Source organism: Oryx dammah, unplaced genomic scaffold (assembly GCF_014754425.2).
Source record: "Oryx dammah isolate SB20612 unplaced genomic scaffold, SCBI_Odam_1.1 HiC_scaffold_2, whole genome shotgun sequence".
NCBI lineage: Eukaryota > Metazoa > Chordata > Mammalia > Artiodactyla > Bovidae > Oryx > Oryx dammah.
In genome coordinates this window covers 51,259,563-51,277,028 of record NW_024070186.1, presented here as the reverse complement: position 1 = coordinate 51,277,028, position 17,466 = coordinate 51,259,563, and the positions used below count along the sequence as shown (strand labels likewise).

The following is a 17,466-nucleotide window of genomic DNA, read 5'->3' as shown; positions in this document are numbered from 1 at the left end:
CATGGACTGTAGCTCGCCAGGCTCCTCTGTCCATGGGATTTTCCAGGCAGGAGTACTGGAGTGGATTTCCATTCCCTTCTCCAGGGGATCTTCCCAATCCAGGGACTGAACCTGGGTCTACTGCATTGCAGTCAGATGCTTTACCATCTGAGCCACAAGAGAAGCCCAAAACATGTATAGGATAGACATATTCATGAGGTAAACCCTTTCTATACTCCACCAAATATCACGTTCCCACTCATATAACACCCAGACACACACACAATAGTAATTCAATCATCTGTGATGTTTTGCTTCAGTTCAGTTCAGTTCAGCTGCTCAGTAGTGTCCGACTCTTTCTGACCCCGTGAATCGCGGCACGCCAGGCCTCCCTGTCCATCACCAACTCCTGGAGTTCACTCAGAGTCGCATCTATCACGTCAGTGATGCCATCCAGCCATCTCATCCTCTGTCGTCCCCTTCTCCTCTTGCCCCCAATCCCTCCCAGCATCAGAGTCTTTTCCAATGAGTCAACTCTTCGCATGAGGTGGCCAAAGTACTGGAGTTTCAGCCTTAGCATCATTCCTTCCAAAGAAATCCCAGGGCTGATCTCCTTCAGAATGGACTGGTTGGATCTTCTTGCAGTCCAAGGGACTCGCAAGAGTCTTCTCCAACACCACAGTTCAAAAGCATCAGTTCTTCGCCTTCTTCACAGTCCAACTCTCACATCCACACATGACCACGGGAAAAACCATAGCCTTGACTAGACAGAACTTAGTTGGAAAAGTAATGTCTCTGCTTTTGAATATGCTATCTAGGTTGGTCATAACTTTTCTTACAAGGAGTAAGCGTCTTTTAATTTCATGACTGCAGTCACCATCTGCAGTGATTTTGGAGCCCCCCAAAATAAAGTCTGACACTGCTTCCACTGTTTCCCCATCTATTTGCCATGAAGTGATGGGACCAGATGCCATAATCTTCGTTTTCTGAGTATTGAGCTTTAAGCCAACTTTTTCACTCTCCTCTTTCACTTTCATCAAGAGGCTTTTTAGCTCCTCTTCACTTTCTGCCATAAGAGTGGTGTCATCTGCATATCTGAGGTTATTGATATTTCTCCCAGCAATCTTGATTCCAGCTTGTGTTTCTTCCAGTCCAGCGTTTCTCATGATGTACTCTGCATATAAGTTAAATAAGCAGGGTGACAATATACAGCCTTGACGTCCTCCTTTTCCTATTTGGAACCAGTCTGTTGTTCCATGTCCAGTTCTAACTGTTGCTTCCTAACCTGCATACAGATTTCTCAAGAGGCAGGTCAAGTGGTCTGGTATTCCTGATGTTTTTCTTACTGTTGGTCAAATAAAAGCCATTCATTGTTTTTTATTTTTTCAACATAAGGTTACACATTAAAGTAGGAGGATAGAACATATTTTTAATAACTTTGTTAGATTGACTCAGAAAATTTAAATATTTATTATGTTTGGTACAATTTTTATTTTGGCTCTGAACCCCTTGTGTTTTAGGGAAATCCAATTTGGAGGTTATTGCAATAAAAAGAAAGTCAAGGTCATAAATGATGGTGCTTTGATCAGAGTAATGGCAAAGTATCAAATTCTTGATACTTCCTGAAGAAAGCACCAAAAAGATTTCCTGACAGATTGGATTTAAGTGTGAAAGGGAAAAATCAAATGACCCAAGCTTTTTGGCCTGTTCAACTCCAGAAAACTTGTCATTTTGTGAGTTACATCAGGATGTGGGAGGGCAGCTTGGGGAGACTTTCAGAAGCTTGTTTTGGCATGTTAAGCCAGGGATGCAGTTTAATTCTCAGTGGTTTAATACTCTGGGGAGATCCACTGTTTTTTGTGCTTCTGACAGGATGGGAGACATGGTATAGTTGAAAGAAAGGGACACTGCTGTGCCACTTCCCCACTCTTGTAGCAGAGAGTGGCATAAAGAACCTAGAAGCCACCTCCCAAAGCCATCCCTAAGGCTAAGAGATGGGATGCCCTGGGAAAAGTTCATAACTAACCACCAATCCTGGATCTTAACCTCAAACTCTTAACTTCAGATTTCCTATAAAATGTTTATCATAAACACACATGCAAGACACGACTGGATATCATAAAGCCTCCATGTGAACTGTTGCTCTCTTACTGGCCCTCTTCCCAGCCCTCTTCCCAGCTGCCTTTTACATCACATCCTTTGATGTGGTTCCTCGTGCATATTCCTCAGCTAGTTGGCTCTCAGCCTCCCCAAAACCCTCCAATCCAAAGATGGAGACAGCATAAATTTAAAACTATCTATAAGAGCACTTTGTTTTTTGTTCAGTCACCCAATTGTGTCTGACTGTTTGCAGACCCAGGGACTGCAGCATGCCAGACCTCTCTGTCCATCACCATCTCCCGAATTTTGCCTAAGTTCATGTCCATTGCATTGGTGATGCATTCCATCCATCTCATCCTCTGACGCCCTCTTCTCCTTCAGCCCTCGATCTTTTCCAACATCAATGAGTCAGTTGTTCACATCAAATTACCAAAATACTGGAGGTTCAACTTCAGCATCAGTCCTTCCATCGAGTACTCAGGGTTGATTTCGCTTAAGATTGACTAGTTTGATCTCCTTGCAGTCCAAGGGACTCTCAGGAGTCTTCTCCAGCACCACAGTTCGAAGGCATCAGTTCTTCAGAGCTCCATCTTCTTTACAGTCCAGCTCTCACAATGGTACGTGGCCACTGGGAAGACCATAGCCTTGACTATATGGACTTTTGTCGGCAGAGTAATGTCTCTGTTTTTCAGCACACTGTCTAGCTTTCCTGCCAAGAAACAAATGTTTTCTGGTTTCATGGCTGCAGTCACCATCTGCAGTGATTTTAGAGCCCAAGAGGAGGAAATTTGCCACTACTTCCACTTTTTCCCCCTCTGTTTGCCATAGAGTAATGGGGCTGGATGCCATGATCTTAGGTTTTTAATATTTAGTTTTAAGCTGGCTCTTTCACTCTCCTCCTTTGCCCTCATCAAGAGGCTGTGTAGTTCCTCTTCACTTTCTGCCATTAGAGTGGTATCATCTGCATATCTGAGATTCTTGATGTTTCTCCCACCTATCTTGATTCCAGCTTATAACTCATCCAGCCTGGCATTTCTCATGATGTGATCAGTGTATAGATTAAATAAACAGGATGACAGCCCTGTCATACTTTCTCAATCTTGAACCAATCAGTTGTTCCATACAGTGTACTAACTGTTGCTTCTTGACCCACATACAGGTTTCTCAGGAAACAGGTAAGATGGTCTGGTATTCCCATCTCTTTAAAAGCTTTCCATGGTTTATTATGATCTACACAGTCAAAGGCTTTGGCATAGCTGATGAAACAGAGGTAGATGTTTTTTCTGGAATTCCCTAGCTTTCTCTATGATCCAGCGAATGTTGGCAATTTGATCTCTGGTTCCTCTTCCTTTTCTAAATCCAGCTTGGACATCTAGAAGTTCTTGGTTCACCTAATGCTGAATCTTGGCATGCAAGATTTTAAGCATGAACCTTACTAGCATGGGAAATGAGTACAACTGTCCAATGGTTAGCACATTCTTTAGTACTATCCTTCTTGGGAACTGGGATGAGAACTGAAGTTTTCCAGTCCTGTGGCCACTGCTGGGTCTTCCAGATTTGCTGACATATTGAAAGCAACACCTTGATGCCATCATCCTTGAAGGTTTTGAATCATTCTACTGGAATTCAATCACATCCACTAGCTTTATTATAAGAACATACAGAGAGACAAAACCGAAAGTTCCTGGAATCTCTTCACTATCCCATCCTCAAATTGGAAAAGAAAATTCTAAGTACAAGTATAACTGTTTTAACCACTTGAAAATTCTTACCCCCTCTCTTACAAATACAAGCAAAGCCACAATTACAGCAATATTACAATCTAAATAGAGAAGAATTTGCTGAAGGAAGGGCAAACTCTTGAGAGTAAACTTTACCCCAGCCTGCTGGGTAATCTTCGGATGAGAAACTAATGCAGCATTTCCAAAATTGGCATCTTACAGAATGCTGTTCCATGGGATGTTGCTTGATGAATTCTGTATTCAAAATAAGTATAGGATCATTGGATAAAGCAAAGTTAAACAAATTTCTTTTCTGTGGGAATGTCAGAGACTACACTCACATGCTTTATGAACCTTTAAGAGGGAGACAGAATATAGCATTTTCAACATTTGTCTGACACAGAATCCATTCTTTGCAGTAGCTCATAATAACAACTTCCAGTAATGGTTTTCCTCTGAACATAGTTTGGGAAACACTTATCAAAAATGAATTATGTTTTTCAGAGTTTATCTGGCAAGGCAAGGCCAGAAAACCCACCATCACCCAGTCCCTGATCTGACCACCAAGATTTGCAAATCTCTATATCTGTATGCCTTCATTAAACCAAATTCAATTTAGAGTCAATAAATTCACTTCTTTAAAAAAATGAGGCTGCTAAGTTATTATATATTCACAGTGTTAAATAGTCACATTGCGAATGAATTCCCAATACTCACCTGTTCCAGCAGGGTTATTACTGAATAACCAGAATTAATTATTTTAGAGATGATAATGAAGCTAAAGAATTTATCCAAATTAAATGTTCTTCCATAAAAAAAGGACTGAAATTTTAGATCAATAATGATTTAATTTTCCTCTGGAATCTTTTGTGGGGGCGGGGGGGGGGCATTCAATTCTTCTAAGCACAATAATTAGATGAATGGTTGGATCTTTGCTATAATGAAGCAATATCTTCATCAACTTTCTTTTTACCTTTTACCCAACACACAAGTCCATATAATACAGGTTTTTTATGAGCAAACACTTACACAGTGATTAATTTTAAGGATACTTTAGCTAGTCTTTATTATTCTTTCTGTGTTTTCATCCTGAATTAAACTAACATGGGACTAGTTCCATTTCATTGGCAGGCAATCCTCCCAACAGAACTAGAAATTTTTGGGAAATGTCTGTCCACTGTATGTTAGCTGTTAGCCTCATATTCACACAGAAAAGAGTTATGTACATTTTTATGAAATATAGAAAATATTTAGTAACAATATATTTATTATAAATCTTCATATTTTATATACAGTTATTATTATTTAAAGGACATAAGAAATGCCATTATAATGCTAAAATGAAAAAACCTAGCTACAAAATTAATAGATAATGCTCTCAAATATGTGTAAATAGTCTTAAAGGTGATGTCTTAAAATAGGAATTATTCAACCTAAGTGATATCATTTTTTCTTAATTTTTCTGTATTATTTTTATAATCATGAAAATAATGAAGGTTATTTTTTCCAACAGCACTACCCAATGTTACTTGACTTCTACTAAACCCAAACTACAGTGTTGAAGACATAAGATCATGGTGAAATACCAGGGTTTTCATCTGGGTACAAAAGGAACCCAGTAAAAATGCTGTCATCCTCAGCGCTGACATACACCCCATTCCAATCCTTTGAAACTTCCAGCCAGACTTGGTCCCCTGCTCTTAATTTCAGGATGATGAGGAGAGAGGTCTGGTCTATTTCATGGCCAGAGAGCGTCTCTCTGGACTTGAACAGCTTCCTGTTCCAGGCCACCAGGCTGATCCGAGCAGGTCGGCCCCTCACGGTGATGTGGTAGGAGAAAACATAGGCCCCAGGAATACTACAGTTAAATTTCCCAGTGACAGGGCTATAATTCCCTTGGTCATTATAGAGAACCTTGTCAAACTTGATAGGGGCATTGGGAGGAGGGAAGGGCTTGGATAATGCAGCACTGAAAGCCGACCGTGGGGCTCTGGCCCCCTCCCCCTTGGAGCCCTTGAGGCCCCGAGAACCCTTCTTCCCGATCGACCCCCTGACCCCTTTGCTCCCCAGCTCGCCCTTGGGTCCCACAGGTCCCATGAGACCAGGAGGACCCAGCTCTCCCTTTTCTCCTTTGACTCCTGGATCACCTGGCACCCCAGGCAGGCCATCTGAGCCACTTTTCCCTTCCATTCCATTATCTCCTTTGCTGCCCTTCTCTCCTTTCATGCCCTTCTCGCCTTTTTCTCCCTTTCCTCCTCTCTCCCCAGAATCTCCACAGTAGCCCTTGTCCCCCACTTCGCCCTTCTCTCCTTTGGCGCCAGGCTCTCCATTCAAGCCGGGTGCTCCTATAGGCCCTCTGTCTCCTTTATCTCCTTTGGTACCATTGGCACACGTGTCCCCCTTCGAGCCTTTTTGTCCTTTCACTCCCGTTGGGCCAATGTTTCCTGTGTCTCCCTTAGGACCAATTCCACCTGAAATGGAAAATTAAAATCATGGTTAAAGCTCACATAGGGTATGACCAGGATGCTATTATCAGTGTATGTATGTGCTCAGTCTGTGTCTGACTTTTTGCTGTCCCATGGACTGTAACCCTCCAGGCTCTTCTGTCCATGGGATTTCCCAGGCAAGAATACTGGACTGGGATGCCATTTCCTTCTCCAGGGGATCTTCCTGACCCAGAGATCAAACCTGCATCTCTTGCATCTCCTACATTGGCAGGCAGGTTCTTTACCAGCTGAGGCTATTATCAGAGAGCTCACAAAAGGAAATAGAACCTCCTAACTGGAACTGGAAATCTGGTTCTCCCCTAAGCAATGGAGGTGCAGAGGAGACTCTTACATTGAGCCATTCAAATAAAGCTACTCTCTCAACTGAAGCGACTTAGCAGCAGCAGCAGCAGCATAAGGGGAAGAGCTAATGCTACTAAAAAGCAATAGCTTATACTTAGATATTGTGTATTGACTGTTAAGATGAGGAAGTATTAGAACTATAGTTGCCCATTGTGTTCTATTACACTTTGCATTTTGGCCCAATCAAGCTATTCTCATACATCTCCACATTGCCCATCAAAACCCAGAATCTTCCAGGGAAAGAACCTCAACCCGGAAATACTGAGGTATCTTTTCCCCAAGGACAGCTAGAGAGAGGAGCAGAGCTCAGATACTTCTACCATTTCCAGACTCCTAAACTAGTGCTGGTGACATTCCACCAATCAGTACACTGAATTATTAGGAGATTATTAACAATTTATATTTCCCTTTGACCTCCTTGATAACTTTAAATACAAACAGGAAGAAAATTAAAGGCTATACCACACATGTGACCGCACACAATAGATATACTGATAAGCTCTTGAGAGTCCCTTGGACTGCAAGGAGATCCAACCAGTCTATCCTAAAGGAGATCAGTCCTGGGTGTTCATTGGAAGGACTGATGTTGAAGCTGAAACTCCAATACTTTGGCCACCTGATGTGAAGAGCTGTCTCATTTGAAAAGACCCTGCCTGATGCTGGGAAAGATTGAGGGCAGGAGGAGAAGTGGACAACAGAGGATGAAATGGTTGGATGACATCACTGACTCAATGGACATGGGTTTGGGTAGACTCCGGGAGTTGGTGATGGACAGGGAGGCCTGACGTGCTGCGGTTCATGGGGTCGCAAAGGTCGGACATAATTGAGCAACTGAACTGAACTGAACTGAACTGAACTGAACTGATAAGCTACCTGGTTCTCCAGGCTTTCCTGGGTATCCTGGGACTCCACTTGCTCCTTGGTCTCCACGTTCTCCCTTGAGTCCTAAAATGATACCAAGATTAGCTTTTTTCCAGCTATATTAACCATGATATAACTAACATCCATTTCACACCTATGTCACATTCCATTGTTTCCTTTATCAAAATGTGTAAAGGTAAAGACAATATGGGAAAAGAATTCATTGAGCATCATTAGGAACATTTTATTCCAATTGATGGTAAGCCATTTAAAGGAACCATTTAAAGGATTTGGAGATAGTGCCAAATCTCTTCAGACAGAGTTCAGCATTTGCCTCAGCAATCTTTAAGCTTTTCAGATCTCATACAAACTCATGATATTCTGCTTTACATTATATAAGTCTGTGTTTGTGTGCTTCCTATTATGAATGTTGAATGACAGTTTAAAAGTTTTCTCTTTTATATTCCTCACAATGCCTGAGAAATAGTGCCATGCGCTATATAAGCTGACACAGAGTACATTTTGCAATCAGCTAAAACTATTCATGGTAAAAACCCACTTAGGAAAAAAATATTGTCCTTGACATACATAGAGCATCAAGGAAAAGCTGGTTTTCTTTTTGTTTGGATGTTTTTCATATGTTCTTTGGGCAAATTATAAAACTGAAAATTCATGTTTGAAAAAAATTAAAATATCCAGGGGTTTACATATTTGCTGTATTACCACAAAATGAACTTTTATACTGGGCCTGGCCAAAGGCCAATGATATTACAGTACAGCCACTCTAGATTTATTTTAATTGTAAATAATAATAGCAAAAATAATAGTAATAACAATAACTAACTCTCATTGAGCATTTACTTTGCACCATGTAATCTTCCAAACTCTTACCATGAATTTTTACATTTCAACCTTTTAAAATATATTAACATTTATTTGATAATAAAGCAGTCTCTAATATAAAAAGGAAACTCACATAACAAAGCACATTTCATCACCTGGGATTTTTTTCATTTCCAAAAGTCTGTAGCATTTCCCATCAAGAAAGATAGAGCAGATATTTTTGTCAACACTTTTATCACAGAAGAAACTTAGGCATGAAAAAGTTTAGAAATCTGTAGAGTCAAACATTGTATATAATATTTGTTGGCATCAATTTGCCAGCCGTATTATTTATGATATAACCAACATATTTTGTCCCATTTTTGCCAAGGAAAAAGAAACCCTAAACCAAATTAAAAGTCATGAGAAGAGACTCAGCCAAATTTCATAAGACTAGCTAGAGAAATCCACCCCCCTACCCCCCACCATAAGCCAGTCAGCAGAGTTTTCTAAGTAGCTGGCTCCTCCATTATCATTCCACATGAAATTTAAATTTTGGAAATTAACCCATAGGCCATCAGGAAAATTCTGTATACCTTTCAAGGCAATGTAACTATGAATGGAAGTGAGGGAATAATTCTATTTCCAGTCCTTGTCATATTCATATCCTGACCTTCACTGCACAGTTATTCTGATCCTCGAGTTCATTTAAAGAGTTTAACAACTCACAATGAACTTATTCAATCAGATAATGATTATCCAAAATGCAGTCATTCTACTCGTTTATTTTTTTCACTGTAAGTCTTAAGCAAGAGTCCAAGTTAAGTGGAAGTAAAAGGAAAGTACAGTTGTCACTTTATAGACTGGCTAAATGAATTTCTACTTTTGATCCTTCATCAAAGCATATTCTTAAGAACTTTATTTTACAATACTTCCCTGTTTTTTTCTTCTACTTGCAGAAGTCTAACTTCCAAAATGTATGAATCACTGGGGAAGTTCATCACTCATCTTTATTTCATAGAGCTTTCTGCTAACATAATTCAGCCACGGAAGGATTAAATGTTTCCGAGAATGAAAATCGCCTAACTGACAAGTGTGAAGTGGCTCTCTCTTACCTTAGCATCTTTTTTGAGTAATTACTTCACTGAATGTTCTACCAGAAATGAGTTAGGCAGTTCCTGAGCCATGTAGAGGGTGATGTATGAGGATATTAGATTTTTTGACATGTGACACTGAGGCTAAGACATTTACCTTGATGGATAGATGGTATTTCTACAGGCTGGTGGTATTCCCTGAGGAATTTCTAAATGTCCCAATGAATCTGTAACCTTTTTCAATACCTCAAAGCACTTACAGAGCCAGGGATTTCCCAGGGCAAGACACCCTCTTTGCCAATAAATCTGTGGAATTATAGAATTTCTGAGCTGGAAAAGATCTAGAGTAAAGCACACAAAATGACAAATCTTCTTTAAACAGAGTATAAAGTAATATCTACTCTAGTCCCCTCAATATCCAGATGAGGTAAAGTGATGGGTCCAAGGTCACTGCAATTATCCTGATGTCTTCTATTTTAATTCAGTTTTCTTCCCACTGTTGACACCACCCTGATTTGAGAGTGAGCTAAAGGATATGTTATATTTTTCTTAGCAGGTAGGCCATTTGTCTAAATGAAATATTCTAGAGGATTGCCTGCTCTGATTAGTTTTATCAGTAGGAAGTTAACTTGCATCATAAAGAAGAACTCAAATGGGAATATATAGGAAAAGATGCCCTTGAATTCTCTGACAGTCCAGTGGTTAGGGTTCTGTGTTCCACTGCAGATGGCATGGGTTTGACCCCTGGTCAGGGAATTAAGATCCTGCAAACTGCAAGGTGTTGGCAAATTTAAAAAAAAAAAAAAAGAAAAGTACACTTCCCCAGAATGTGTATGCCCTGTGGCTCCCCATCACTGGGACAGCCAGGTGGACTATGAGAAATAGAAAAGATATGTGTGTGTGTGTGTGTGTGTGTGTATTGTGAAAGAGAGATTACCAGGCAAGTTTAAAATTCTCAATCGGCTATAAAGTTAACATTTTAACATCAAATGTAACTCACACTATGTCTTACCAAGTTTTTACAAACTTGATCCACCTGCAAGAAGCTGGTATTTACTTAGCAAGCTGCTCTTCTTAACAATGATGCAGAACATCTATTGAGTTTTGACATGAAATGAATATAATCACCTACCTTTCTCTCCTTTCTGGCCTTTTGGACCTTGGGGTCCAAGAATTCCTGGTGACCCTGGGATCCCTATATCACCAGCCTCTCCCTTAAAACCTGGAAATGAGATTTAAAAACCATCAGGGCAGGAAAATTCTCTTTTGAAATTTACTAGTTCAAAAAAAGCAGTCACTTTATTGAGGCCAATGACTGTCAGTGTCCTAATGATAAGATCTGGGTGAGAATAAACTATTACAGAGTTCTAAGGACAATATTTTTGTCTGATTTGCAATTTTGCACTACCTGAATAGATAAATTGAGCCCATTAGTACTTGTCGCTGAATTCATGGCAGTGATCAAATGATTCAGAGAAGCAGTACTATATCAAACAATACGAACAAAATATTATCTGACTCTTAAGCTCATGTGGACTGTACTTTCAAATAAGAAGTAAAACCAGAATACCTAGCACTCTGGGTTTTCCCATTCCTTCTCTTATGCACTGACTCAGGAATCACTGCAGAGTCCTATACACCAAGCATCTAGCTAGGTGTCAGGAATCAGCCATCAACATTCCAGCAGCCCCTTTTCCCCCATGGAGCTGAGAGCCCATAAAAGAGAAACATGAGCAAATAACCACACAAATAAATAGAAATGGTTATATTGCTGTTAGTAATGTGAAGAAAAGAAGTTTCTATTGTAGACTGTGGTTAAAAAAAAATTAACTTATGGGATCAGAGTAGACATCAGGAAAAAAAGGGGGCATTAAGCTAAGACCCAATGAACAAATTAGAATTTTCCAAGACCAAAAAAAAAAAAAAAAAGAGAGAGAGAGAAAAAAAAGATGAGTATTTCAGGAAAAACAGCAATGAAAAGACCATGAACAGACCTAGCAATCAGGGTAAAGAAGGCCAAGGGGCAGACGGTGCGGGGTTCATAACGTCACTCGTTCCTTGCTTGTCCTAGCAGTCTGGACCCCTTCCACTTACCTGGGCCACACAGAGACCCAGGCCAAAGACAGTTATCCTTCCTGCAACCCCAGCCTTGTTTAAGCATAGGAACTGTTTTGCAACTCCTGACTGGAATAATTTGTGGCCAGTTTCTTTGAAAGTTAACCCTATAGATAGTGTACTCAATTAAATTGTAATCTTTCATCTTAATTATTATAATTAATGCTGTAGAATGCAGAAAATTATATTCAATCTGTTGAATTTCCTTTTTGAAAGAACATTGTATTTGTTTGGATGAAGCACTTTAATAAATTGCTTGCAACAGAGGTTAAAGCTGAAGGCACACTTAAATGGTGGTTAAGCTCCGCTGTCTAGAAAAGCAGGAAGAACAGAAAGGAAAGTAATGGAGAACAAATGTGGGGGGTGGGGCAGAAGCAAGCAAGGTCAGTTAGTCACTGTGCAATGACCCCCTTCTTCATGACACCCAAATGCCTAATGTGGTCATGAGGGAAATGATAAAGGGCAGTGTCCAGGTTGGCACAGGGAGCACAAAGCAACTGTCTGCAAGGGTACAAGGGGTACTGGGGCTACTCTTCCATCTACATCACAGTTGCTGCTGCTGCTAAGTCTCTTCAGTCGTGTCCGACTCTGTGTGACCCCATAGACAGCAGCCCACCAGGATCCCCATCCCTGGGATTCTCAAGGCAAGAACACTGGAGTGGGTTGCCATTTCCTTCTCCAGTGCATGAAAGGGAAAAGTGAAAGTGAAGTCACTCAGTTGTGTCTGGCTCTTAGCAACCCCATGGACTGTAGCTATCCAAGCTCCTCCATCCATGAGATTTTCCAGGCAAGAGTACTGGAGTGCGGTGCCATTGCCTTCTCCGACATCATGGTTAGTTTAGAGTAAATACCAGAAGGCTAGACTTAATTGAAGAGCTGGGGCTGGAAGCTGCAAAAATTGAGTTTGATTCCAAGTTGAACACTCTCAGGTTACATGACCTCTAGAATTACATAAAACTCTCTGAAATGCAATTAAATCATCCACTGACATGTAATAATATTTTAAACATTTTCTACAAAGATGAGAAACAATAATGTCCTTAAGAGTTCTTGGTACCCAGTAGGTAGCTCAGTCATATCTGACTCTTTATGACCCCATGGACTGCAGCACGCCAGGCTTCCCTGTCCACCAACTCTCAGAGCTTACTCAAACTCATATCCATTGAATCAGTGATGCCATCCAACCATCTCATCCTTTGCTGTCCCCTTCTCCTCCTGCCTTCAATCTTTCCCAGCACCAGGGTCTTTTCCAATAAGTCAGTTCTTTGCATCAGGTGGTCAAAGTACTGGAGTTTCAGCTCAGCATCAGTCCTTGCAATGAATATTCAGGATTGATTTCCTTTAAGACTGACTAGTTTGATCTCCTTGCAGTCCAAGGGACTCTCAAGAGTCTTCTCCAGTACCACATTTCAAAAGCATCAGTCCTTCAGTGCTGTACCTTCTCTATGGTCCAACTCTCACATCCATACATAGCTACTGGAAAACCAGAATTTTGACTATATGGACTTTGTTGACAAAGTAATGTCTTTGCTTTTTAATATGCTGTCTAGGTTTGTTATAGCTTTTCTTCCAAGGAGCAAGCATCTTTTAATTTCATGGCTGCAGTCACTATCTGCAGTGATTTTGGAGCCCAGACATTTTGGAGTACAAAGTCAAATGGGCCTTAGGAAGCACCACTATGAACAAAGCTACTGGAGGTGATGGAATTCCAGCTAAGCTATTTCAAGTCCTAAAAGATGCTGCTGTTAAAGTGCTGCACTCAGAATACCAGCAAATTTGGAAAACTCAGCAGTGGCTAAAGGACTGGAAAAGGTCAGTTTTCATTCCAATCCCAAGAAGGGCAGTGCCAAAACTTGTTCAAACTACCGCACAATTGCACTCATCTCACATGCTAGGAAAGTAATGCTGAAAATTTTCCGAACTAGGCTTCAACAGTATGTGAACCAAGAACTCCCAGATGTTTAAGCTGGATTTAGAAAAGCCTGAGGAGCCAGAGATCAAATTGTCAACATCCGTTGGGTCATAGAAAAAAGCAAGAGAATTCCAGAAAAACATCTACTTCTGCTTCATTTAGTATGCTAAAGCCTTTCATTGTGTGGATCACAACAAACTGTGGAAAATTCTTAAAGAGATAGGAAGACCAGACCACCTAACCTGCCTCCTGAGAAATCTGTATTCAGGTCAAGAAGCAACAGTTAGAACCAGACATGGAACAGACTGGTTCCAAATTGGGAAAGAAGTGCATTAAGGTGTATATTGTTAGCCTGCTTATTTAACTTCTGTGCAGAGTACATCATGCTAAATGCAGAGTGGATGAAGCACAAGCTGGAATCAAGTTTGCCAGGAGAAGTATCAATAATCTCAGATATGCAAATAATACCACCCTTATGCAGAAAGTGAAGAGGAACTAAAGAGCCTCTTGATGAAAGTGAAAGAGGAGAGTGAAGAAGCTGGCTTAAATTTCAACATTCAGAAAACTAAAATCATGGCATCCTATCCCATCACTTCATGGCAAATAGAAGGGGAAAGAATGGAAACAGTGATAGGTAGCTATTATCATAACTGAATTAATGAAAGAAGCTGGAGATAAAAGTTTTAAACAGAATTTTACCTTTGCAAGATATTAGATACAGCTGTATACTTCAAAATACTTTCATTCAGAAACTGTAAAATTAGGTTCATGACTTTTTAAAGTTATTACTTTTCTACAGTTATTACTTATATCACAGTAAATGATACAAATGTGATATATGTAATGTATGTATGTTCATGTGACCAAGATCTAACAGATAATGAAAAAAATAAATAGTTGGGTTTGAGCAGGTTTATTTTCATTTTCAAGTTTCAAACATTACTACAATGCTTTTGACAAAATCATGGTTACCAAAGAGGGAAGGGAATCAGGGAAAGATAAATTAAGAATTTGGGATTAGCAGGTACAAACTAGTATATATAAAGTAAATAAACAACAAGGTCCTACTCTATAGCACAGGAAACTATATTCAATATACTGTAATAAACCGTAATGGAAAAATATGAAAAAGAATATGCATATATGGGCTTCTCTGGTGACTTGGATGGTAAAGAATCTGCATGCAATGCAGGAGATCCAGGTTCAATCCCTGGGTTGGGAAGATCCCCTGATGAAGGGAATGGCAGCCCACTCCAGTATTCTTGCCTGGAAAATTCCATGGATGGAATATCCTGGTAGGTTACAGACCAGAGGATTGCAAAGAGTTGGATACGACTGAGTGACTAACACTTTCACTTTTTTCTTTTCATATATATATATATATATATATATATATATAAACTGAATCACTTTGCTATACACCAGAATCTAACACCACACCACAAATCATCTATGCTTTAATTAAACAAATAAATAATACAAGAAAACAATGTTTTTGAAACACTGGTAAAGTTAGAACAAATATCTATGAATCTCAAAAACAGGATCGTATCAGGTTCAGAATATTGCACAGGGTAAGAAAAGACTCCTACTATAGCTAACCAGAAAAATAAACACAGTTTATTGAGCATGTGTTCTATTCTAGGCATCACACTGAGACCTTGTATATGACCTCATTCAGTTCTCTTGACAACTCCATGAAGCTGCTATTATTCTTACCCCATTTTACTATTGTAGAAACTGACACTTGGATTGCTAATGAAGTTTCCCCGAGGTAGGACCATGACAGCTTGACCTTCTGAACTCTCAAGCAGTCTGTCTATGGCAGAGCTAGTCAGACTAAGATATATGCATGCCCCAGGCAGTCCAATAATGTGGTACACCTTTAGAATATATGTTCTGGGTATTTGGAGTCTCAGCTCTGAGAACAGCCTAGCTAAATCCATCAGTGTAAGACAAAAGCCCTGGATGTTACAGACTTAGAAAACAGTTTAGCAACCAGCTGTGTTTACTTGACCTCCCACTCCCCGCAAGCAGCTTTCCAGCCAGACTTGATACTGACAGAAACCCTGGTAAATAATACAATTTCCTCAGTCTCATTAGGTCGCCAGTAATGTTGTGGCAGCTCTGAAATCTCGGGACCCCAGACTCCTACCCAGCTCCCTTCCCCTTCAATTTCACCTCTGCATAAACACCAATCACATTTCCCTAAAGGTACCTGCAATAGGACGAAATGAACGAAAAGCTTAATGAGGATGCGGAATTTCTGATTTTATGACTTTAAATCCTTCAGGCAAGACACAACAAATATTTATATGTAATTCTGTCAGGGAATAGTGGATTTGAAACTGACATTCTGGTCTCACTTTTACCTTGAATTTATCACTGTAGGATATGGGAAAGCTGAAACACAGTACCATAAAAGTGAGAGTATATTCATACTGTATGCAATAAAGACATTTAGAAATTTTGAAATATTTAACCATGATGTTCAGTGAAGACTATTGGGCAAGGAGACAGTGCTGCCTCAGAATTTCAATGAGAAGCGCACTGAATCCTGCCTTTATTCTCCACCTCACAGGTGTTCCGTTGCTAATCCTAACTACAAATCGAACTCCAAAAATCCATCAGTCAGTACACATCCTCACTAGACCACAGAACTTTCACTTCATCTTTTTACATCAGCCACTAATGAGATGATTGCATAATTGGAAGAACTACATACCAGTCTACTGTTGGGAGGCTCAGTCTCTGCTCTGACCAGCACCATCCAATAGGACCTTCGGCAATGATGGAAATGCCCTGAATCTGTGCTGCCCTTTGGCCACTTGTGGCTGCTGAGCTCTTGAAATGGGGCCAGTGTGACTGAAGAACTGAAATTTTAATCTAATTTCGTTTTAATATTAACAGCTGCACGTGTAACTCTGTTTATCACACTGGGCAGCAGAACCCACTGCATTTGTCACAATCTTACACCTAGGCTTGTCCCACTGGCATGATGGTGCAGAAACCCTCGGGCAATCCCACCACCAATCCACTACCTCTCAACGCTAAGTTTGTACAAATGGGAAATACACGGCTTCGTGTATTTTCAAATACCTGGCTTTCCAGTCTGTCCCGGTTCTCCCTTTTGCCCCGGTCCAGATGAACAACAATCACAGCAATTCGAGAAGAAATCAGCAGCGTCAAGAGTGAGGTTTTTGGAGGGGAAGAGAGTGGCAGCATCAAAGGCAGAATCGAGGACTAAGGGGTCAGGGGTTGTCTCTGCCCTTTCAGCCACTTCTCTGAAGGGGGCTCCTTCTTCTGGAGGTAGGCCACTGGACGGCTTTGGGCCCTTTGGCATCTCTTGTCCCTCAGATTTCTTCGTGAATTTGGTATATGGTGTGGTCTTGGCTACTGCGTCCATACTAGCAATAACCAAAATAATAAAAATGGCACAAAACCAAGAAAACATCCACATGCTTGAAGCTGAAAAATACAATGGGAATATATACACATATCATGTGAGAACCAAATGAAAAGACTGAATGATATAGATATATAACTATATGAGAGAGATATATATATATAAATGAACCACAAGAATGAACAGTATGTATAATACTAAGTGATTTATCTATTTTATACGTGAATGTATGCTTCAATCATAACAGAATATTTTATTGACTTAAAGTACTCACTGTAAGGAACATTTGCTTCAATTCTCCTTTCTGGTTGTTTTCCTACTGTTACATGTGCTAAAATATTGTTCTCAATCATTCAAATCATCTTGCCAAATAGAAAACATGATCTATAATAAATGCAATATATATTCTTACTAGCTCATATATTCTGTGGAAAACAAATAAGTATAAAATCCTGACTGACCTCACTCAGATTTATAGGAATCAAATGCATTCGTGTTAGAGGGAGATGAAAAATATTGAGCTGAATAGTTTATTTCAGCAAACTCAATTATTTCAAGAAAAAAATGCTGGTAAAGAGTCCTTAAATCTACTCAGGAAAATGGTCTT

At 40.0% G+C, this 17,466-nt stretch overlaps 1 protein-coding gene across 1 annotated transcript; it reads right to left on the bottom strand.

Moving 5' to 3' along the window:
• Positions 1-5,053: 5,053 nt before the first annotated feature.
• On the bottom strand, positions 5,054-16,913 carry OTOL1 (otolin 1). Its single transcript, XM_040248105.1, has 4 exons — positions 16,553-16,913; positions 10,559-10,648; positions 7,523-7,594; positions 5,054-6,271 (listed from the first exon to the last, which is right to left on the bottom strand). Exons 1-4 carry the CDS (start codon positions 16,911-16,913, stop codon positions 5,373-5,375), a joined length of 1,422 nt encoding a protein of 473 aa, XP_040104039.1. The 3' UTR covers positions 5,054-5,372.
• Positions 16,914-17,466: the final 553 nt, after the last annotated feature.

What these genes read in the sequence shown, in the direction of transcription:
- OTOL1 (XM_040248105.1), bottom strand. Translation starts at nt 16,913, where the DNA reads ATGTGGATGTTTTCTTGGTTTTGTGCCATTTTTATTATTTTGGTTATT. An exon ending in GGGACAGACTGGAAAGCCAG is followed by an intron (nt 10,649 to 16,552) that starts GTATTTGAAAAT and finishes TCTCATTTCCAG; the next exon opens with GTTTTAAGGGAGAGGCTGGT. An exon ending in AGGCCAGAAAGGAGAGAAAG is followed by an intron (nt 7,595 to 10,558) that starts GTAGGTGATTAT and finishes GTATCATTTTAG; the next exon opens with GACTCAAGGGAGAACGTGGA.